The 16279-nt window shown below is 45.6% G+C and overlaps 1 protein-coding gene across 4 annotated transcripts in view; it reads right to left on the reverse strand.

The window, feature by feature from the left end:
• The window catches only part of ITGA6 (integrin subunit alpha 6), an 80209-nt gene extending 70322 nt beyond the window's left edge, over window positions 1–9887 (reverse strand). For 2 of the 4 annotated variants that reach the window (XM_033231113.1, XM_033231114.1), the window contains exon 1: window positions 9776–9887. Coding sequence is in view for 2 of the 4 variants with exons in the window: in XM_033231115.1 (XP_033087006.1) it covers window positions 9265–9446 (182 nt within the window). In the remaining 2 variants the exon portion in view is untranslated. Of the gene's footprint in view, window positions 1–9264; window positions 9709–9775 lie in introns of those variants that run through there. The other 2 variants (XM_033231115.1, XM_033231116.1) reach the window with 2 other exon arrangements.
• Window positions 9888–16279: the final 6392 nt, after the last annotated feature.

The following is a 16279-nucleotide window of genomic DNA, read 5'->3' on the forward strand; positions in this document are numbered from 1 at the left end:
AGAGAAATCCATGTAAAATCCAGGTGAGGTCACTCTTCTCAGAACCTTCCAATGCTCCCCCCCATCTCATTCATGAGTAAAAGCCAGTCATTCGATGATCTATAACGCCCTATACAATCTGCCTCCAAGGAGGCTTGCTGCTTTGCCTGAACATGCTTCTGCCTTAGGGCCTTTGTGTTTGCCATTCTCTCTGCCAGGAATGCAGCTTCACCTTCTCAGTAAAGTCTTCCCAGGTGGCCCTATCGCCGACTACTTCCCTCCCCATCTGTACCTCCCTGTTTCCTCTCTCCACTTTATTTTTGCAGATCACACCAACCATTCTCCCCTCCCTTGCATTAACACTTCTGCGTTAATTATTACTATCTAACGTAACACACCTTTTTGTCTATGGTTTGTCTCCCCAGTCAGAACATAGGCAGGGACGTTGTCTATTTTGTTTCCTGCTGTAGCCCCAGCACTAGAACCATGCCAAATACATAGTAAATATTCAGTGAATATCTGTTGAATGAACAATTTCTATAGGAAAACCCCAAAAAGCTGGCCATGGTTTCTCTGACAGGTCTAGAGCACATTCCCCTGATGTTCAAATAAAGACAAAAATCCCTATTTCTTTGGGTTAAAACAGAAAACAAGTATAAATCAACATGTACACACACAGAGAGAAATAAATGAGCTTACAGAGCTTACGTATTCTACGATATTGAAAAACCTTCTCAGGTGGCTTCTGGCATGGCTGCTAAGCTTGGGGAGAGGGATCATTGTCTCTCAGACCTTACCTCCCAGATCAACCTGAATGAGGGTCCTCACAATGCCTCTCCACATTCCTACAACCCCTTCTCAGTTAACCTCTGTAGCAGCCCTTTCTAAATAGAGGGCAAGCCTTAGAAGGTACTTTTCTTTCTAAGCTGGCTTATCTGATACAGTATCCGAAATGGCTTTCCCATGTTCTTGGCATTAAAATACTTCTCTAGTCTGGGATTCCCAAAAGTCCTCCCTCAGTCTTGGCGCCATCTAATTCAATAGGTGTCTCCTTCAGCCTTCCCCAAGGCTACTGTCCTTGCGCCTCTAAAAGGCCCAGCAGTGCCCAGACCCATCTCTCTTTGCACTCGTAAATTCACGGAAGTCTTCTTCATTCATCACCCAGGTCTTTAAACCTCTCAACTTTTTCAAAGTATCGTCTTAAGTCAGCACCTGGGCCTAGTCTCAATAGCAGTAACGAGGCCTCACTGGCAAATATTAATAATATCCCTTTCCTAGAATTATGTCTCTGCAAGTCCACCTGATCACTTCTGAGCCTCTTGGAACTCTTCCTTTTTTGAAAACTCTTGGGGCTGGGCACGGTGGCTCACGCTTGTAATCCCAACACTTTGGGAGGCCAAGCCGGGCTGATTGCCACAGTCCAGGAGTTCAAGACCAGCCTGGCCAACATGGTGACATTCTGACTCTACTAAAAACACAAAAAACATTAGTTGGGTGTGGTGCTGCACACTTGTAGTCCCAGCTACTCATAGGCAGAGACAGGAGGACTGTCTAAGCCCAAGAAGGTCAAGGCTGCAGTGAAGTGAAATCGCATCACTACGCTCCAGCTTGGGCAAACAGAATGAGACTCTGTTTCAAAAGAAAAAAGAAAAAAAGAAGAAAGAAAACTCTTGGGTTTTGTGTCACAGCAAAGCTGGATTCCTTAAGGTCCAATCAACAGGTTTTCAGCACCTTTGACTGGAAAACAATGGCCTTTTTCCTACCTATCTCTAATCTCTCTGGAGCCTTGTAGAATTCTAAACATTTCCATTTCACAACTTTTATTGTTTCGATACCTTTGTTCTAAAGGGACATACATAATCACACTGCCAGTAAGAGGCCATCACCCGACAAGATATATCAGGGGAACAGGGCCTAGGGAGGATTTCTTACTACCTTCAGTAAGGAGGAAGGAGAATAGAACAACTCCAAACTCTCAGTGCTGCTGAATGGGGCATCCATACCAGAGGCCAACCATTCCACCCCTTGGCTATGATTCACTTGGATAAGGATCCTCTTGTTAACTTTACATCACAATACTTTATCATAATGGCAGCATATCCGGAAGAGAAGGGCTCCAGATTCTGCAAGGACAAAGGAGGTATTGGCTCAGGAAAGCTTAGGTTCGGTGATATTCTACCCTCTGGGTCTGAAATGTTTATTATCATTTGCATCTCTCTCTCTCTCTCAAACACACACACTTAAAACAACCTCAGTACAAATGAACGTCCTTTTCAAAATGAAGAAACCACAGTGACATTGATATCACCGAGCAAAGCAAACACAGCTCTTGGGTAAAGAGGCATTACCCGGTGCTTCCTTACTCTTCAAGAAATCACTAACCAGTGTGCCCCTTTCAAATTATTGCAAAGTTTATTTTTATTTCTATACTCCCAGGCTTAGAAAGCATATTTCTCTCAAAGGCTTTTCTTATACTATATCTGAAATGGCTTTTCAAAAAAGTAAGTTTCAGATTGTATGACATGCAAAATATACTAGCCGGTTGGCAAATAAACATGCAAGCAGATACCCATGGCTCCATGTCACAAGTTTTTGCCCTTTGTACTTGCGTTTAGTGGTACTTCCTCCCATTCCCCCTAATTCAGAACAGTCGTCTTTACCATTTAATTGGTTTGAGAGACTTAGTTTTCTAAACAGTCTTTTTGCCAATTTAGGATGAGATGGAGCGGTAGTGGGATCCAACGTTGGAATCTGGCATGGGGCTGAACTGGGGAGGGTCTGCTGCCACACTGTGGCCTGTAAACAGTCTTCTACAAACATGCCAACCTCGGAATCGGTACGCTGGTTTGAGATCATCTTGCTTTGTTTATCTAAACGGAAAAGCCAGACAGCAGATTTGATGGTGGTTATCAAGCCCTGTTATTAGGTTGACAGGGACCCACGCTGGTGAGAGGCCCATCTACCTGGCCCAGTTCAGGGCTAATTAACAATTAGCCTTTTAACTTAGTTCCAAGAGATCAGTGTTTGTAAACCTAAATGCCAGTTTAACAAACAAACCTGCGAGGGAAACGCTACTTCCATACTTTGCCCACATACTTTCCAACCTTAGGCAGTCTTGTCATCAATAATCCACAAGCTCCTTCCTAGTCAACATTAGTGCCAAGCAAAAAACTAAGAAAAATAAATCGTCTTCAAACCTGCCCTGGGTGTTGTGCAAGTTATCCAGCCTCCTAGGGATGGAGATGTGGGGGTGCTTTCAAGGTCACAGAGGTCTAAGAAGGCCTGGAAACCAGACAGGTGGTATTCCTTAGCAGTAAGCCCACCCTGTAACTGCACCACCCACCCTCCTTGGGTATCCAGCCCGCAGTCACGCCCCGCCATGTCTGTGCACCCATCTGTCCACTCATCTCTGAACACTGAGACCTCACTGGGATTTATCTATGGCTTAGTGGCTACGAAGGGCTGCTAAGCAGAAGGCACGGCTCTTCTGAGACACACTTTCCAACTGGAGAATGGAATGGAAGAAAGGGAGAATGTACACTTAAACGTGATGAAAACCAAACCTAAAAGGAGAAAGCACACACACAACACAGACCAGGAAGCAGGGAAGATGCAGACTGAAGACCAAGTTTGCCCAACATGCCAACGGCCACTGCACCTCTTACAGTCTTGGTTTCCTCATCTATTAAACAAACACAAAGTGCTCACTCTGGACCAGGACTACTCTAATGTGTGAGGATCCTAGCTTCACAGCTGAAGGCAGGAAGGCCTAGGAAGGTTAGGAATCCTGCACAAAGTCATAGCTAGTCAATGGCAGAAAAGGGTTTGATCCCACCTGGCTCTAGGCTCTGCTCTTAGTCACTACTTTACACTCTGCCTTCTGTGTAAAGGAGAAAAGCTAGTCTGACTCAGACGAAGAAGACTTTAAGAACAGATTCTTGGAGCACACTTACGGAAACTGACGTAATAGATCTGGGCTAGGCTGAGAATCACACTTTTATAAAAGGTTGCCCAAGTAGTTACCCTGAAGACCAGCCAGGTTTCAGAATCCCTAAGCTTCCTTCCAGATATAAAGTTATTTGATTCCTGAGTTGTACCCAAGCCCAGAAAAGGAAGACGGGCACTGGGGGCTGAGACTACATCCACTTCCCACTGCTGCAGTACTTAATCTTTACCATCATCCTCCCAGGAGCCAGCGGGGGTGCTACACAGATTCCCAGATCCCACACTATGGCTCCTAGGCTCACCCCTGGAGTGGGTAAGCAGCCTTCCCACCATCCTACCGAAAGAGTTAAATATATCCAAGATTCCCTTACTATCCTGGAAGAAATAAACCTACCGCTAACAATTCACAAGCAACTTCATACATGTACTGCACACTTCCATTTGACTCCCACACTCCTGTCAAGTTGCTCTCAGAAGGATCTCTATTCCACAGCCATCCTTCTCTATCCAGCCTCATAACAACCAACCACCTCAGCAAGTCCTGAATAACCACTGCAGTGTAGGTCAGCCTGTATTTCTGGGGTTAGGTTCTAAAGTCTGCCTTTAGGGCAAAAGCCAAGTGTAACTTAAAATCACTCATGAAAATCCCTTAGCTGGAACCCCCGCCTTTGAAAAATCAAAAACCAAGAATTAACTTATCGTGCGTTTCTTTGCTAAGCTTATAGCTTCCGTTTCCTCGGAAGCAGAAGATACCAAGGCCTGAGCAAGAAAGGGCAAAGGGTTAGAGAAAGGGATTTCTCCCTCTCCATCCTCAGCAGAAAGAGTTGATTTCACAGGTTAAATTGAGTGTATAATATCAGACTCTATTGTATTTGCAAGGCACATGCTAGGTGCTAGCAAGCAAAGAAATGAATATAAGACCCCTGCCCTCACACAAACTATAATCCAGTTGGGAGAGATTAGATCATCTCGTAAAGATAGTGGACAACAGTTAAGCACAAACCATCAGAATTGTCAGACACAACGTGCTACAGATATCCAAAGGAGTTAAGACATTGCTTTAGTGTAGAATGGGGAAATTTTAAACTGATTCTTAAGCTATGATTATATTATTAAAATGGGTCAAATTCAGCACTAAATCAGTGTTTCAGGCACAACTGACCCTGTCATCTATCTAAGCCTACGACAGTATTTTCTGTTTTGTCTCACTGTCCCTCTTGAAAATACCAAATAATTCACTGGCCTCACTGTCCACAGTAATATGGTGAGCCGAGGTCTTCAGGGAAGCATGCGCCACAATTCTGGTACTATTTGGTTATTAAAGCTTAAATTAAATCTCAATATATTGTTACGCTAAAAGTCTATATAACTGAGAACACAGAATAACCGCTTCTTTATAATAAAGGAATCCTTTTATATGAGCATTTAACCTGACTTCCTCAACAAATTATTTATACCATATAAATATGTTGACCCTTTTTTTCCCCAACCCTGTCATTACTTGGTCTCACACCAGCCTGTGTTAAAATTAAACTTGCCTATTTCTGCTTTCTTGCAGAGTCCTAAGACTTCCTGTAAGTCTCGCTGCCCGTTTTGGCTTTTTCTCTACTCTTAGCATTCAAGGTGACCCAGCAATCCCTGGAAGATGGCCCTGGGCCACATGGCACTCCGAGTGAATAAATGCAAGGAAGCAAGTGCTTAGGTACACATCCTGAATACAACTCTGATTCTGAATACAACTCACATTTCACTGGGATTTTTCTGAAGGGAATGGGGCGGGGGCAGGCAAAAAAGGACGGACCCAGAACTTGTTCCAAGGCCAGCTGGAATACCATCAATAGTAAGAGTCCAAGCACCAATATTTAAATAGATAGACCTGACCTATGCATATAGGAAAGCAATTTGATAAATCAACACAATATAGTACACTTTCAAAATTCAGACGCTTGCCGATTTCTCCAGGTCTGAAGAACATATCTGGCTTTTCCATTTAAAGATGGTAAGAGCACTGGTCAGAGACATCAAATTCAAATCCACATTCTGTTGAGATTCTGCTCAAGCTGAACTTTCAGCTTCGGTTTCTTCATCTGTAAAGAGAGGCAGTTGGACTAGATAATCTCTAGTTCAGAAAATGTGATTTTAAGAGATGCAACATGACAAGTCTGAGGAAAGTCAAGAACAAACCTAATAAGGGTCAGAACAGAAGAGACAGCGGGCCTGGAGCATTTCTGGAAGACGGTGGTGATCAGAGAGAGAGACCCCATAAAGAAAATGATGGTTGGCAGAAATCCAAAATGACTTCATGAAACTCTCTCTTATAGATCTCCTTCTTCTAGGTTCTTCCCTGTGGTCATATATAGATCCATCTCTTCCCAGAAGAGCTAAGAGTGATGATTCATAGGCTGGATATACCCACTGTCATCATCATATACCTTCCACCTCTGGAGATGATTCAATCTTAACTACCTAAGAGAAATTAAAGAGTCCAAGGTGCTCAGCCCCTGACCTCAGTCACTCAGCGGACCAACTCGGACCAGCGGACCAAAGCTGACCATTGAGTCATCTTTTGGAGTCTGAAACTTCTTTAATATAGAGCCTGAAAACCTGGATGAAGTTTTATGGTTATCTACTTCAATTTTACAGTCTCCAAAGCTTTAGGAACACCCGACATGTTCTGAGGCTCTCTGACACAATATTATTCTGTCATAAAGTCATAACTAGAGTTTAAAATGTGACTGAATAAAGGCACTATAGAAAATTTAAACTACAAAAATTTATGATAGCTCTTCTATGATAGTGCATTTATCTGACAGTCCCATGAATCTCTGATATTTTACTTCTCCTTCCTCAAAGTCCCCTGTTCATTAAACTCACTTTCGTTATAAGTCTAATTAAGACCTATTAAAGTTAAGTTGCTTTGAACATGGGTTTCGTAAACATGACTGAGTTTAAAATATCATTACCGCAAAACAATAACCTTTGGCTTTACTCTGAGGCAATCTTACAATCACAGAATGTTTAAGACACCTTGTAAGGTACCTGACACACAGTAAGTACACAATTACTGCTTTTTAAATGATCATTAACAGCTACCATTTAGCAAGTACCCATGCCAGGCAGGCATTAAGCACTTTGCATATTATCTCTTAATCCTCATAATAACCCCAGTAAGCAGTAATATCTCCATTTTACAGATAAAGAAATTAAAGCTCAAAGTAAATTAACAGCGGCTAATAAAAGGCCAAGAAGGAATCTCAGCTTAGGTCTCTCTCCCAGCGGGTCCCTGAAAGACCCCCACTGAGTTTTTCCACAGAATTTAGGAAGCTGGTCCAGAAGTTTTCTCAATCTTACTGGCTCGGCCATTTACACCCACATTCTTTACTGTCAAAGGTGACAACTGACCTGTGCTATGGCCTGTGTGTGCTGGTTCTCCTAGGAAGACCAATGCTACTCCTGAAGCTGGAACACTTTACAAAAGCATGGGGGTGGGCAGCACATGACATAAACCACAGCCTCTTTAAAGCGTGGACACTGCCTTTGGACTCTAGGAAACAGGCTTCCTTATACGGGGCCTCTCCCCTCTGTCAGCTGCTAAGAAGAGCATTTCTAGAAGGCATCAGACCCCACTGCAGGCTTATCCTTACCTCCAGAGGAGTTGCCTCAGCTCTAATACCAGAGAAGCCCAGCAGCAGTAACAAGTTTTAGCAAGCATGCTGCTAACCTTCACGACACAGATTCCTGGCAAAGTCACGTTTTGCAAATCTCCACTGCCAGGATATTTCTTGTCCCAGTACGTTTCCTTCACACTTTTTGCTTGAACATGTATTTCAAGGAAGCCACCGGTTTCAGTGGGCCTCCGGTGCAGAGAGAGAATGCCCAGGAGAATGAATTCCCTCTGCTGGCCCACAATCATTTCTGCACTGACAAGCAGAAATTCTACACACCAAGTATTCCGAGACAATAAACGTCATCCATTATCTGAGTTAACAGGAACCTTTCATTTCAGATTTACAGCTTAACAACAATTATTTCTGAGAGAAAGCAGAGTATAAGCAGCTGGCCAGGCATACAGCCTCAGACCACCCTCCTAGAGCCTCCCCACCCCCAGCTAATTTCTGTGCTTCACCTAGCAGGTGTTATCAGAAAAAAACAACTGACTAAAATTCAGGGGCTGCAACATTCACGAATTCCAAAGTTGTTAACCGCTGAAATCAAGAGGTTTCCTCCAGTTCTAAAATCTCATTCGCCTCTCCTAAACACAAAATCTCTTCACTGTGGCTGCACTTTGCTTTCTCCGGTCTGTTGGTCCTGGAAGGTCCTGGTTCAACTCAAGGCCCGGGTGGGGAGGGGAGACCTTTTGTTGCTAGAGCCTATTTTTCAGTAGCACAGATCAAGAATGCAGCCCCATAGCGATTAAGGCGACTAAGCGCCAAAATACCCTCTCCGGCTTAAATAGCTCGATCATGTGGGAACCACACACTGTTTAAGAAATAAAAGGAGAGGCCCGTAGTGCCGGTCTCCACTTTCTCCTGGGAGGTTTACCGCTACGGTCGGGGGTTGTCCCTTTCAAACCTTGTTTGCAAAGTCCAGGCTCAGATCGGACATTTTGCTTTAACCCCTTGGCTGTGCCCGCCCAGCGCAGGAGCCGAGCGGGTCTCGGGCGCGGCCGAGTACTTTGGGGGCTGGGCACATCACTCAGACTTGTTTTCTCAGCTGATCTAGCTCAGAGAACAGGTGCTTAGTTAATTCCTTTTTTTTTTTTTTTTTTCAGGCGCGTAAAAGTATATCCTAAGGAGCGCCCCCGCCTTGCTGGGAAAGTCATGCAGGACACATGGAAAGTGGCTTTCCAACTTGTGCGGGGCGCGCGAGTCTGCGAGGGAGATGGGGTGCATAGTGAGTTTGGGAAAGGCCTGAACCATCCTGGAACTACGCTCCCTGCAAACCCACAGCAGAGCTGCGGTGACCCCGCACCCCACCCCCGCCCCAAACACACACGTGAAGCTCAGCAAAGCGTGCCACCTGCCGGGGTCTCAGCAAACATGACCGCAGGGAAGGACCGGCGCAAAGCACTTTGTTTAAAACAGAAAAAAAGTACACTCTCCCGGGGCCCAGCCTAGCCCTCGGGTGCTCCTCCTTCCCGAGCTGAATGGGGGGAGGCGCCGCGCGGAGCGGGTCAGGGCGGGGAGCGGAGCGCGCTGAGCGCTGGGTGCGCCTCTGCCGGCCCGGGCGCGACCCACGGGCCAACTCCTCCCCCGGGCCGGCGGGAACAGGGCGCGCCCTCGCCTCTCCTCGCGCGCAGGCCGGCGCGCCGGTGGGGGTGGGAAGGGTCGGGGAACTCACAGCCGCTTGTCCTCGGGCTGCAGTTGCCAGTGCATGGCCAGCGAGAAGCCGAAGAGGCTCCCGGGGTCCCCATATTTCCGGATCACGTTGTCCTCCTCAGCGTCCAAGTTGAAGGCTGAGCCGAGCCGGGGCAGGAGCCCGGCCGACAGGTAGAGCAGGCACAGCTGCCCCGCGGCGGCCATGGGCGGACGCACGGGGAGGGGAGCGGGGACCTGCAGCGGCCGTCCTGCGCTCCGAACTGAGTCCGAGGCTGCCGCGCTGCTGCCGCGCTGCTACCGCCGCGGCCACCTTCGCCTCCTCTTGCCGCTGCGCCCAGCCCCACCCCCGGGACGGGTCGCACTCTCCGTCCGGCCGCTCCCCGTCGCGGGCAGCTCGCGACCGCTGAATGAGCCCGTTGTTCTCTGGAGACTCACAGGCGTTTTATCAAGTGACGAGGACGCCGGCCCCGCCCCTCCCCACCCTCTCGCCCCTCCTTGCGCGCCCGCGGCCCGGCGCACCGCCCGCACCTTACCCGCCGGCTCTCGCCTCTCCCGCCGCCGGGTACCTGCCCGGAAGCCACGATGTGGGAGACCCGGAGGCGAGCTCGCAGCGAAGCAGCCCCACTCCGCCGCCCCCTCTGGAGAGAATTGTGGTTGCCGAGCAGCGCAGAGAGAGGGAGACTTTACTACCCGTTATAAAGAAAAGTGCAGGTGATGCACCGGGCCTTATTGCCTGAGCAGCCTGTTCTTGCAGATGTGGGCCCACGTGCAGATGCATACGTCATTCATTCATTTCTACAGGTGTTTGTGGAGTGCTTAAGGCGTGCCCAACACTTGGGGACTACAGCTGTGTAGACTGCTGGGTCCTCAAAGACTTAACCCTCAAAAATGATCACAGCACACAGCTTGATCGTGCTGTATAATGTACACAACCCAGCCATTCCCTCAATTCACCCTAACAGTCCTATGAAGTGGGTGTTTCTTTTTGCAGATCAGAAAACCGAAGCTCCGCCTTGCCCCCAGATCACCTAGGATTTTGCCCAGGTGACCAGGAGAGCTTGTGGGAGAAGTCACGGAGGTCAAGGATGGGTTGTTTAAAGTGGCGCCAGGAGCTCAGGCGATGATGCCTTTCTTTCCTAGCCCCGAACTTGAAGAACTAGTGGGGAGAACTGCTGGGCCAAGAGACAGCTCCGAGTTCTGTGTGGGTGGCATGAAGGCTCCTGCCTGTAGGACATGAGGCGGAGCTCCAGTAAGGTGTTGGCCCTAGGGGCAACCTTATCCTGCAGGGGTTCTTAACCCGAGGATAGAGAATTCATTCAAGGGTACTGTGAACTTGGATGAGAAAAAATTTACATCTTAATTTTCACTAACCTCTGACATTTAGCATGTTTTGCCATTATGAACGTAGACAACAAACTGCAGTAGCAGTAGGATAAGTATTTATGACTTAGTAATCACTAGAAACCATTGGTTTTTACATCACATCACAGTTGTTGCAAATATCTCGAATTACAGTAGTTATTAGACAATTAGCCACATATGTCAATAATGAAGCATATATATTGCTCTAGCAGAAATTTTTAAAAACATTTTGTTAACTATTTCAATATTATTGGCTTTTTTGGTAACCTCTTGTGGTTTCTTTTATGTATTTAAAACCCTTATTCTAAGAAGAGGCCCATGGTTTTCAGCAACCTGCCAAAGGGGTCCCATGGCATGAAAAGGTTGGGACATGCTGGCCTGAAGCCTCTGGAGTGCCTTGGGGAGCCCTCTTTGGAATCTGACATCCCTGCATTGGAAACACAAGCAGGGTGCAGCCCCAGGAAAGAGCAGGAGCTGTGTGTGCACAGGGGTAGGGGGTGTCCTCTTCTTCACCTCAAGGAGTATTGAAGGGAACAGCATGTGCCACTCAGAAAAGCTGCGTGAACATCATCAAGGGTCTCCACAGGTGATAGCAGCTGCCAGAGTAAGTCCCTCAGCATATCAGGGGTGTTTACCACTTCCTTTCCAATCAGTAACTCCAGTCAATTATAGTCCAAAGTGGGGTGCAGTGGGTTTAAATTCAGTAGATGATTTTGGAGAGCACACAGTTTTAACGAATACATCTTGATAAGGTTGAGAAACTATTGGAGAAATAATCTAGTAAACTAGGAAGTATTTGTAAAGTGATTTTTCATGCAAATAAGTTGCAAGTTAGCCTTTTGCCTTCATGTAAAATATGTACTATTCCAGAGAGATGGGGTCCACACTATTATAGCCATAGTATAATGAACCTCACTTCAGAGTGTACTCAGCCAGGAGCTGGTGATGTGGCTGTAACGGTTGCTGAAATATTCCAAATTGGTTGATAAAAGCTGCTGCCCTTAGCTCCTCACGGGCAACCATCCCTGCCCTCTCCATTTTCCTGGGACTAAGCAACTTCCTCACAGCCTAGCAAATGAAAGTTTAAGCCCTTAAGCCCTGGTGCAGCAAGGGCTCCTTCTGCTTGGATATCCCCATGACATACCAGCTGTTAACTATTCTGAATATCACCCCTTGCTTCTAAAAGGAGTTCTGTGGACCATTCATTCCTGTCTTCCCAAGATGTGTTCCGTGGATGATGTATGAATGACCAGAGTTATTTACTTCATCCCAAACACAGATTGTGCTCAAATTGAAATTCTAAATAATATTAAATTTAAATATCACAACTACATGTATAGCACTACTGAAGCAAATTATGCTTGTGTGGGAAGAGGTTCAGATAAAGAAAAACAAGGCTGGGAGTCTTGTTCTGGGATATGTCAAGTGCCCATCGCAAATGGAAAACTTATTAGCCCAAGTCTCCTGCCTACTTGAAGTTGAGTCAAACTCTCACTCTTAACATAGATGCCAAAGATACTTGAAGTTGAGTCAAACCCTCACTCTTGACATAATTTATTTGAAGATTGTCAGCTCCTTCTGACTGTAACAATCACGTTTTGGCCAGGCTCGGTGGCTCATGCCTATAATCCTGGCACTTTGGGAGGTCAAGGTGGGCGGATCACTTGAGGTCAGGAGTTCTGGCCAAAATGGTGAGACCCCCCCCCCGCCCCCCGACACCCTGTCTCTACTAAAAATACAAAAAGCCGGGTCTAGTGGTGGGCACCTGTAATCCCAGCTACTCGAGAGGCCAAGGCTCGAGAATCACTTGAAATGGGGAGACAGAGGTTGCAGTAAGCCGAGATTGCACCACTCTACTCCAGACTGGGTGACAGAGCAAGACTCTGACGCAAAAAAAAAAATCAGGTTTTGTGACTCAGTCGTTTTTTCCATGGTAAAATAGAGTTGAGTGTTTTACAAAAGTGTCTTACAAAAAGGAGGTTTAGAGGTCATTCTGGATCCACAGAGGACATGTCAATCTCTGGGGCCAAAGGAATAAAAGAATTCAGAGCCCTAAAAATTAAAGACCTGGGGAGGGAGTACACAGTTTTAATGGGGAAAACAAAATCTGGGACAGGAAGATACTTGTCTGGAACCAAAGGGAGAGAGACAGCTTGGTGCTAAAGGTGTGCTGAGTATATAGGGCACGGGGCATATGCGTGTGTGTGTGCTAGCACACATGCCTATGAAAACAATCTATGCACGGTGCAAGAAGGGCCCTACAAATCCAGTTAACTGGCAAAACTGCGTTTAAAAAAAAAAAAAAAAAGGCTGACTAGAAAACAAAATAACACATCACAGAAGAAACTTCTATAAACTGAACTCTTTTTTTTTTTTTTTTTTTTGAGGCGGAGTCTCGCTCTGCCGCCCAGGCTGGAGTGCAGTGGCCGGATCTCAGCTCACTGCAAGCTCCGCCTCCCGGGTTCACGCCATTCTCCTGCCTCAGCCTCCCAAGTAGCTGGGACTACAGGCGCCCGCCATCTCGCCCGGCTAGTTTTTTGTATTTTTTAGTAGAGACGGGGTTTCACCATGTTAGCCAGGATGGTCTCGATCTGCTGACCTCGTGATCCACCCGTCTCGGCCTCCCAAAGTGCTGGGATTACAGGCTTGAGCCACCGCGCCCGTGAAAGCTATGAATAGAGGCATTTGCCCAGGTGAGAGCTTTTGAATTCTTATGTTTTACCAGTACACTCTTCAAAATAAAATTACCTATTTGTCCTATAGCCCACCCTCTGTAGGGGAGCTTTCAAAATAATTTTAGAATATTGGTCACTCATGGAGAAGTCTGAAGAATCCGTGTCATGCTTAATATCTTTTCCATTCCCCGAGACCTACTTTAATCATTTTGTTATCAAGTTCACTATTGTATTGACTTCATCATCACCAACAGCAGACAATATATTTGCTTTTTTCATGCAACATAAAAACTACTTATTGGGCTGGATGTGGTGGCTCATGCCTGTAATCCCAGTACTTCTGGAGGCTGAGGCAGGCAGATCACCTGAAGTCAGGAGTTTGAGATCAGCCTGGCCAACTTGGCGAAACCCCATTTCTACTAAAAATACAGAAATGAGCCGGGCGTGGTGGTGGTGTCATAATTTCAGCTACTCAGGAGGCTGAGGCAGGAGAACTGCTTGAACCCGGGAGGCAGAGGTTGCAGTGAGCCTAGATCGTACCACTGCACTCCAGCCTGGGTGACAGAGCAAGACTCCATCTCAAGAAACTAGTTATTGAAAACATCTCTTTATTCTCCTTCTGTGCTTACATTATCCCAACAGTTTTACATATTTCCTGGAGCCCTCTAATGTGAGGCCATCCATGAGAGTGGTAGCACATGGTCTCTGGAACCCAAGTTCCTTATTTCGGATCCTGCCTCTGCTCCACACTGGCCACATGGGCACTTAATCTCTCCATGTCTCAGTTTTCCCAGCTGTAAAGTGGAAATAATGACATGTCATCTACCCCTCAGTAGTTGCCTTTTCTTAAGGATTAGTAGAGTTGATGTTATCTAAAGCACTTAGAATGTTGCATCAAAACCAGAGGTCCCACCTGTGTATAGTCTTTCAAGATATGGCTCTTATGAGCTATGTGTTGACCACAATATACTTAGAGTTTCGTGAACTAAACTTAATAAACTAAGGATTCTTCTATTCAATGGCAGATTTTTTTGTTCCAGAGAAAGAAAGAGTTTTCCCATACTGTTTTTTTATTTGTCTTTTTATATTAGTGTTCAGAGTTTTCTCTTCTACACTGAAACTTCATGCTTTTGTGTTTTTTTTTTTAAAAAGTGACACTTCATTCACTCTAAGTCACAGACCATTTAATAGGGGCAAACCTGCCTTTGGCTGGGATCAGGAGACTCCATACTGCCCACTGTTCCTTATTTTAACACCCAGATCTATTTTGCAGTAAATTGCATTTCAGTGTTTCTAATTCACTTACAATGAGCTCATTAAAATGTAGAGTATTTCACACTGCCATTTTAGGTGGACAAACTTTTTTCAAGTTTGTTTTGAGGGAATTTTTCTAAGCCAGGAAGCCACATTTTGCCAGCCAGAAATAAACTCCAACCTTAAATGAATCAAGTTAAATCTAAAACTGAGTTCACAGGGCTGGGGTGAAATCCCCCACCTGGCAAATTTGGTTTTCCATACCCACCTTCATTAGAAACAAATATGAAGCTATGTACATCTCATGTCACACACAATGCACTCTTGAAAGACCAAAGATGGAGTAGACATTTTAAAATTAAGTTCTTTAGAGAAAAAAATTCATTGCTTTCTATAAAAATGTCTTCTGTGGAAAAAAAAAAAAAAAGGCTGATTTTGAGTTAGGACTTAAGCCAGTGATCTGTGGAGTGTATTAGGTGAGATTAAAGCAAACACGCTTAGACTCACCCTCTTCCCGGCTGAGGGCTTAGAGCAAGTTACCCAACTTCTTTAGGACTCAATTTTCTTTTTTTTTTTTTTTTTTTTAGACTGAGTCTCGCTCTGTCGCCCAGGATGGAGTGTGATGGTGCGATCTCGGCTCACTACAACCTCCGCCTCCCGGGTTCAAGCGATTCTCCTTCCTCAGCGTCCTAAGCAGCTAGGATTACAGGCGTGTGCCACCATGCCTGGATAATTTTTGTGTTTTTAGTAGAGATGGGGTTTCACCATGTTGGTCAGGCTGGTCTCAAACTCCTGACCTCGTGATCTGCCCACCTTGGCCTCCCAAAGTGCTGAGATTACAGGCATGAGCCACCTCACCTGGCCTAGGACTCAATTTTCTAATCTGTAAAATAGAATTCTTACCTCATCAGGTTGTTACAAGGATTAAATGAGATTGTGTAAGTGAGGTATGTAGTACAATGTCCACTATTAAATGCGTGCTTAATAAACTAGTAGCTGTGAAAATTAAGGTGAAGAAAGCATACTAGTAAATAAAACAAGAGAGGACTTCAAGTAATGGAGATTAAACATAGGGAGAGGGAATATGCAAATGAGGTTACTTGTGCCCCATATTCACGTCATTTAAATGGTTAGGATAAACCATTCTTATCATTATAGCTTGGCAAATATAGTCGTCCCTCAGTATACACATTGGTTGGTTCCAGGACGCCTGCACATAACCAAAATCCATGCATGTCAAATCCTGAAGTCTGCCCTGAAAATCTGCATGTAGACAAAGTCGGTCCTCCGCATTTGCTGGGTTCATCCCGCAAATACTGTATTTTCAATCTGAGAGTTTGTTTGAAAAAATCCATGTGTAAGTGGGTCCCCGCAGTTCAATCCCATGTTGCTAGAGGGCCATCTATAATCTCTGTCATATGATAGTTTCCTGGTGCCAAGGTCTGCATAAAAACAAGTTTGTGCTTCACGCTGGGTCTGAACCATTTCTGTCTTTTGCCAGGATTTGAAGAAGTAACAGTGGGTCCCAAACTCTGTGTCCACCTGAACCACAGAAGAGACAAACAGTCCAGAGGACAAGCCAGCTAGGAGGGCTGGGGGGGATACAGAGACAAAAGCAGAGGGACATTACTGAACACGTCCTTATCACAACCTGCTCAGCCAATGAGAAAGTTAGCGCTATGAATTATCCAAATCACAGCCAACTTATCATTATTTTGTTTGGAGCTTTATCTTCTTGAATACATC

The sequence above is a fragment of the Trachypithecus francoisi genome, unplaced genomic scaffold, assembly GCF_009764315.1.
Source record: "Trachypithecus francoisi isolate TF-2019V2 unplaced genomic scaffold, Tfra_2.0 Lachesis_group13, whole genome shotgun sequence".
Lineage (NCBI taxonomy): Eukaryota > Metazoa > Chordata > Mammalia > Primates > Cercopithecidae > Trachypithecus > Trachypithecus francoisi.